The 6,212-nt window shown below is 75.3% G+C and overlaps 1 protein-coding gene across 1 annotated transcript; it reads right to left on the bottom strand.

Annotated features, from left to right (window-relative positions):
• Positions 1 to 719: 719 nt before the first annotated feature.
• LOC135325404 (vasopressin V2 receptor-like) lies at positions 720 to 6,197 on the bottom strand. Its single transcript, XM_064503420.1, has 4 exons — positions 6,087 to 6,197; positions 4,342 to 5,026; positions 1,924 to 2,622; positions 720 to 893 (listed from the first exon to the last, which is right to left on the bottom strand). The coding sequence occupies exons 1-4, from the start codon at positions 6,096 to 6,098 to the stop codon at positions 745 to 747; spliced, it is 1,545 nt and encodes a 514-aa protein (XP_064359490.1). The 5' UTR covers positions 6,099 to 6,197; the 3' UTR covers positions 720 to 744.
• Between the last annotated feature and the right edge of the window lie 15 nt (positions 6,198 to 6,212).

Below are 6,212 nucleotides of genomic sequence, written 5' to 3'. Positions count from 1 at the left end.
AAAGGGCAAAGGGCAGAGGGCAAAGGGCAGGGGGCAAAGGGCAAAGGTCGGGGGCAAAGGCCCAGGGAGACGGGTTGAGCCATGGTGCGTTTATTGGTGCAGCGCGTCCGGGCACCGGCCCCCGTGCAAGCCCCGCCCCCCGTGCAAGCCCCGCCCCCCCGTGCCACGTGTCCCAGTGCGATGGCGTCCTCGTGTGACGTGGCCTTGTGTGATGGCGTCCCTGTGTGACGTGTCCTTGTGTGATGGTGTCCTCGTGTGATGGGTCCCCGTGAAATGGTGTCCTCGTGCAACGGTGTCCTTGTGCAACAGTGTCCTCGTGCAATGGCATCCTTGTGCAATGGCATCCTTGTGCAATGGTGTCCCCGTGCAACGGTGTCCCCGTGCAATGGTGTCCCCGTGCAATGGCGTCCTCGTGCAATGGCATCCTCGTGCAATGGTGTCCCCGTGCAACGGTGTCCTCGTGCAATGGTGTCCTCGTGCAATGGCATCCTTGTGCAATGGTGTCCCCGTGCAATGGCATCCTCGTGCAATGGCATCCTCGTGCAATGGTGTCCCCGTGCAATGGTGTCCCTGTGCAATGGCGTTCGTGTGCAACGGTGTCCCCGTGCAATGGCATCCTTGTGCAATGGTGTTGTCGTGCAATGGCCTCTCCGTGCGATGGGTCCCCGTGCGACGCCCGTCCCCGCGCGAGCCCCCCCGGAGATGGGAGGGATCCCCGGGTGCCGCGGGGGGGTGGGGGGGGGGTCAGGGCCGGGGCCGGGGGCGGGGGCGGCGGCAGGGGCAGAGCAGGCGGGCCATGGCGCGCGAGAGGCTGGTGCTGAAGGCGGCGTAGATCCAGGGGTTGGTGCAGCTGTTGAGGCTGGCCAGCAGCATCAGGATGGTGAACGCCGGCCCTGCGCCGCCGCACGTCGGACTCGGGGCCACGGCCCCCCCGGACCCCCCCGCCCGCACCTCGGACGCGGGGGCACGGTCCTCCCCGGACCCGCGGTGTCCCCCCCCAAACCCACATCCCCGTGTCCCCGTGGTGGCCCCCATCCCTATGTCCCCATGGTGCGCTCCCGTCCCCACGGTGTCCCCATGTCCCCGTGGTGGCCCCCCCCATCCCCATGGCGTCCCCCCATCCCCATGGCGTCCCCATGTCCCCATGGTGTCCCCCCCATCCCTCCAGCCCATGGTGGCCCCCCCATCCCCCTGGTGTCCCCCCATCCCTCCATCCCCATGGTGTCCCCGTGGTGTCCCCCCATCCCCATAGTGTCCCCATGTCCCCATGGTGTCCCCCCCCATCCCTGCAGCCCATGGTGGCCCCATGGTGGCCCCCCCATCCCCATGTCCCCATGGCGGCCCCCCATCCCCCTGATGTCCCCCCATCCCCCTGGTGTCCCCATGTCCCCACAGTGTCCCCCCCATTCCCATGGCGTCCCCGTGGTGTCCCCCATCCCCCTGGTGTCCCCGCATCCCCCCATCCCTGTGGTGTCCCCCCATCCCCACAGCCCCATGGTCTCCCTGTGGTGTCCCCCCATCCCCCTGGTGTCCCCATGTCCCCACAGTGTCCCCCCCCATCCCCACGGTGTCCCCCCATCCCCCTGGTGTCCCCACGGTGTCCCCCCATCCCTGTGGTGTCCCCCATCCCCATGGTGTCCCCCCATCCCCATGGTGTCCCCATGTCCCCGTGGTGTCCCCCCATCCCCATAGTGTCCCCATGTCCCCATGGCGTCCCCCCCATCCCCATGTCCCCATGGTGGCCCCCCATCCCCCTGATGTCCCCCCATCCCTGTGGTGTCCCCCCATCCCCATGGTGTCCCCCCATCCCCCCATCCCCGTGGTGTCCCCATGGCGTCCCGCCGTCCCCCTGATGTCCCCCCATCCCCGTGGCGTCCCCCCATCCCCACGCCCCCCCCGCCGCCCCCCGGCCGCCCCGCTCACCCTCGACGGGCGCGTGGGGGTCCCAGACGGCCCAGAGCTGGGCGCAGAAGAAGGGGGCCCAGCAGCCCACGTAGGCGCCCAGCACCACCAGCGCCATGCGGTAGCTCTTGGCCCGGGCCCGGCCCAGCCCCGCCGCCCCCCCGCGCCGCCCCCCGCCCAGGGCCCGGGCCACGGCGGCCTGCAGCCCGGCCAGCAGCGCGGCGGGGGCGGCCAGCACGGCCAGGGCCACCCAGGTGACGTAGGCGCGGGCGCCCCAGGGCTGGGCGAAGGCGGCCCAGCAGTCCCGCTCGCCCGCCGCCACCTCCCGCTGCGCGAAGACGCCCAGCTGCGGCAGCCCGAAGAGCAGCGACAGCGACCAGGCCGTGGCCAGCGGCCCCCACCGCCCCCGCAGCCGCCCCCACGCCCCCCGCCACCGCCCCCGCAGCCCCCGCCACCGCGGGCGGGCGGCGGGGGACCCGGCACCGGGGGACGGGGCGGCGGCGGGGCCGGGGGGGGGCGCGGGGGGGGCGCGGGCACCGGGGGACATGGGGGACATGGAGGGGGATGTGGGGGAGGCGCGGGGACCTGGGGACACGGCGGGGCCGGGGGGGGGCGCGGGGGGGGCGCGGGGACTGGGGGACATGGGGGACATAGGGAGGGACATGGGGGGGGCGCGGGCACCGGGGGACACCAGGAGGGACATGGGGGTGGCACAGGGACCTGAGGACACAGGGGGGGACACGGGGGGAGCACAGGGACCACGGGACACCAGGGGGGACATGGGGGGGGCGCGGGGACCTGGGGACACGGCGGGGCCAGGGGGGGACGCGGGGGTGGCAGTGGCACCTGAGGACATGGGGGACATAGGGAGGGACGTGGGGGGGGCGCGGGCACCGGGGGACACGGCGGGGCCGGGGGGGGACATGGGGGGGGCGCGGGCACCGGGGGACACCAGGAGGGACATGGGGGTGGCACAGGGACCTGAGGACACAGGGGGGGACATGGGGGGAGCACGGGGACCTGGGGACATGGGGGGGCCAGGGGGGGACGCGGGGGTGGCACAGGGACCTGAGGACACAGGGGGGGACATGGGGGGAGCACAGGGACCTGGGGACGTGGGGGGCAACATGGGGGGGGCGGGGGGACCTAGGGGCAGGGGGGGGCCAGCGGGAGACACAGCAGTGGCACAGGGACCGGAGGACACAGGGGACATGGGGGGGGACCCGGGGGGGGCACAGGGACCTGGGGACATGGGGGGGGACATACGGGTGGCAGGGGCACCTGGGCATGGGGGGGGCACAGGGAGGGACATGGGGATGGCACAAGGACCTGGGGACATGGGGGGGGACACGGGGGGGGCACAAGGTGCCAGGGGGGACAGGAGGGACTCAGGGGGGGCCCCGGGGGTGGCAGGGGGCCCCGGGGTGTCCCTGCGCCAAGCGGCAGCCAGCGGCCCCCGCGGCCCCCGCGGCCCCCACGGCCGCTCCCTGGGGGGGGCCCCGGCGTCCCCACGTCCCCAGCCGGGGTCCCTTGTGCCCCAGGGGGGGACACCGGGGCCCTGGTGTCCCCCGCCGATCTCCTTGGGGTCCCCGGGGTCCCCCTGCCCCTCCGGCGCCCCGTCCCCGCCGTCCCCCCGTCCCCGGCTCTGCCCCGGCGTCCCGTCCCCCCCGTCCCCGCACCCGCGGGCCCCGGTGTCCCCAGGGGCCCCGGCGTCCCCGCGGCAGCGTCCCCAGCACCCGATGCCCCTGCGGGCCCCGGTGTCCCCGGTGTCCCCCATGTCCCTGGTGTCCCCAGGGGCCCCGGCGTCCCCGCGGCAGCGTCCCCAGCACCCAGTGTCCCCACGGTCCCCGGTGTCCCCATGGTGCCCGGCGTCCCCGCGGCAGCGTCCCCAGCACCCAGTGTCCCCACGGTCCCTGGCGTCCCCATGGTGCCCGGCGTCCCCGCGGCAGCGTCCCCAGCACCCAGTGTCCCCACGGTCCCCAGTGTCCCCACGGTGCCCGGCGTCCCCACGGTGCCCGGCGTCCCCGCGGCAGCGTCCCCAGCACCCAGGGGAGCTGCGGGCCCCGGCGTCCCCGGCGTCCCCACGGTCCCCGGCGTCCCCGCGGCAGCGTCCCCAGCACCCAGGGGAGCTGCGGGCCCCGGCGTCCCCGGCGTCCCCCATGTCCCTGGTGTCCCCACGGTCCCCGGCGTCCCCGCGGCAGCGTCCCCAGCACCCGATGCCCCCGCGGGCCCCGGCGTCCCCAGTGTCCCCACGGTCCCCAGCGTCCCCATGGTCCCCGGTGTCCCCGCGGTGCCCGGCGTCCCCGCGGCAGCGTCCCCAGCACCCAGGGGAGCTGCGGGCCCCAGTGTCCCCACGGTCCCCGGTGTCCCCCATGTCCCCGGCGTCCCCGCGGTGCCCGGCGTCCCTGCGGCAGCGTCCCCAGCACCCAGTGTCCCCACGGTCCCCAGTGTCCCCACGGTCCCCAGTGTCCCCACGGTGCCCGGCGTCCCCACGGTGCCCGGCGTCCCCGCGGCAGCGTCCCCAGCACCCAGTGTCCCCACGGTCCCCAGTGTCCCCACGGTCCCTGGTGTCCCCGCGGTGCCCGGCGTCCCCGCGGCAGCGTCCCCAGCACCCAGGGGAGCTGCGGGCCCCGGCGTCCCCGGCGTCCCCCATGTCCCTGGTGTCCCCGCGGTGCCCGGCGTCCCCGGGGCGCTGGCGGCGTCCGGCCCAGGGCCGGCAGATGGCCCGGTGGCGGTCGTAGGCCATGGCGACGGCCACGTAGGCGGAGGCGAACATGGCCACGGCCTGGAGGTACTTGGTGGCGCGGCAGAGCGCGTCGGGGCCGCGGAAGCGGTCGGTGAGGTCCCAGAGCAGCTGCGGCAGCACCTGCCCCCCCGCCACCCCCAGGTCGGCCGCGCTCAGGTGCCGCAGGTAGCGGCGCAGCGGGGGGGCCGGACGCGGCCCCCCGGCCCGGCCCAGCGCCGCCAGCACCAGCCCGTTGCCGCCCAGCGCCAGCGCCAGCACCGCCGCCAGCACCCCCACCTCGGCCGCCGCCAGCGCCCCGTCCCGCGGCAGCGCCGCCGACGCCGGCCAGGGCCCCGGTGTGGCTGGGGCCGGGGGGGGCGACGGGGGGGGCGGCGAGGCCTGCGGGCAGAGCCACGTGTCAGGGACGGGCGCGGGGACACGCCTGCGAAGGGGGGGCGTGCACGGGGATCCATGTGCAAAGGGGGGACGTGCGCGAGGGGGACATGCACGGGGACCGGCGTGCAAAGGGGGGGCGTGCACGGGGACACACGTGCGAAGGGGGGACGTGCACGGGGACTGATGTGCAAAAGGGGACGTGTGCGAAGGGGACGTGCACGGGGATTCGGGTGCAAAGGGGGGACGTGTGCGAGGGGGACGTGCGCGAGGGGGACGTGCACGAGGGGGACGTGTGCGGGGACCGATGTGCAAGGGAGGACGTGTGCGAAGGGGACGTGCGCGAGGGGGACGTGCACGGGGACCGGCGTGCAAAGGGGGGACGTGTGCGAGGGGGACGTGCGCGAGGGGGACGTGCACGAGGGGGACGTGTGCGGGGACCGATGTGCAAGGGGGACGTGTGCGAGGGGGACGTGCGCGAGGGGGACGTGCATGAGAAGGGGACGTGCGCGGGGACCCGCGTGCAAAGGGGGGACGTGCATGAGGGGGACGTGCGCGAGGGGGACGTGCATGAGGAGGGGACGTGCGTGGGGACCCGTGTGCAAAGGGGGGACGCGTGCACGAGGGGGATGTGCACGGGGATCCATGTGCAAAGGGGGGACGTGCACGGGGACCGATGTGCAAGGGGGACGCGTGCACGAGGGGGACGTGCACGGGGACTGGCGTGCAAAGGGGGGACGTGCACAGGGACCCACGTGCAAATGGGGGACGTGCACGGGGACCGATGTGCAAGGGGGGACGTGTGCGAAGGGGACGTGCACGGGGACCGATGTGCAAGGGGGACGTGTGCGAAGGGGACGTGCACGGGGCCCGTCGTGCAAAGGGGGGACGCGCACAGGGGACACGCGCACAGGGACACGCGCACGAGGGTCGCCGTGGGAGGGGACGCGCACGGAGGGGGGACACAGTGACAAGCGGGGGCATGCGGACAGGTGACCCCCCCTTCCCGCCCCTCCTCCCGTCGCCTCCCCCTTGGGGCCCCCCCGGACGCCTGGGCCCCTGGTACCTCCTCGCTCATTTTGGCAGGGTCCCGCGGTGGCTGGGGGGGGGCAGAGGCTCCCGGACGCCTGGGTCCCTCCCTGCCGGGCAGCAGCAGTGGTGCCTGTGACTGGGAGCGGTGGCAGCGGACTGG

Source organism: Dromaius novaehollandiae, chromosome 37, assembly GCF_036370855.1.
Source record: "Dromaius novaehollandiae isolate bDroNov1 chromosome 37, bDroNov1.hap1, whole genome shotgun sequence".
Taxonomy (NCBI): domain Eukaryota; kingdom Metazoa; phylum Chordata; class Aves; order Casuariiformes; family Dromaiidae; genus Dromaius; species Dromaius novaehollandiae.
This window is presented reverse-complemented; position numbering and strand designations above follow the sequence as displayed.

Excerpts from the sequence above, each read along its gene's own strand:
- LOC135325404 (XM_064503420.1), bottom strand. Across the intron at positions 2,623-4,341 it reads CCGTGGGGACACTGGGGACC|GTCCCTGTGCCACCCCCATG; the intron begins GTGGGGACACTG and ends CTGTGTCCTCAG. Across the intron at positions 894-1,923 it reads CCCCCACGCGCCCGTCGAGG|GGCCGGCGTTCACCATCCTG; the intron begins GTGAGCGGGGCG and ends GCGGCGGCGCAG.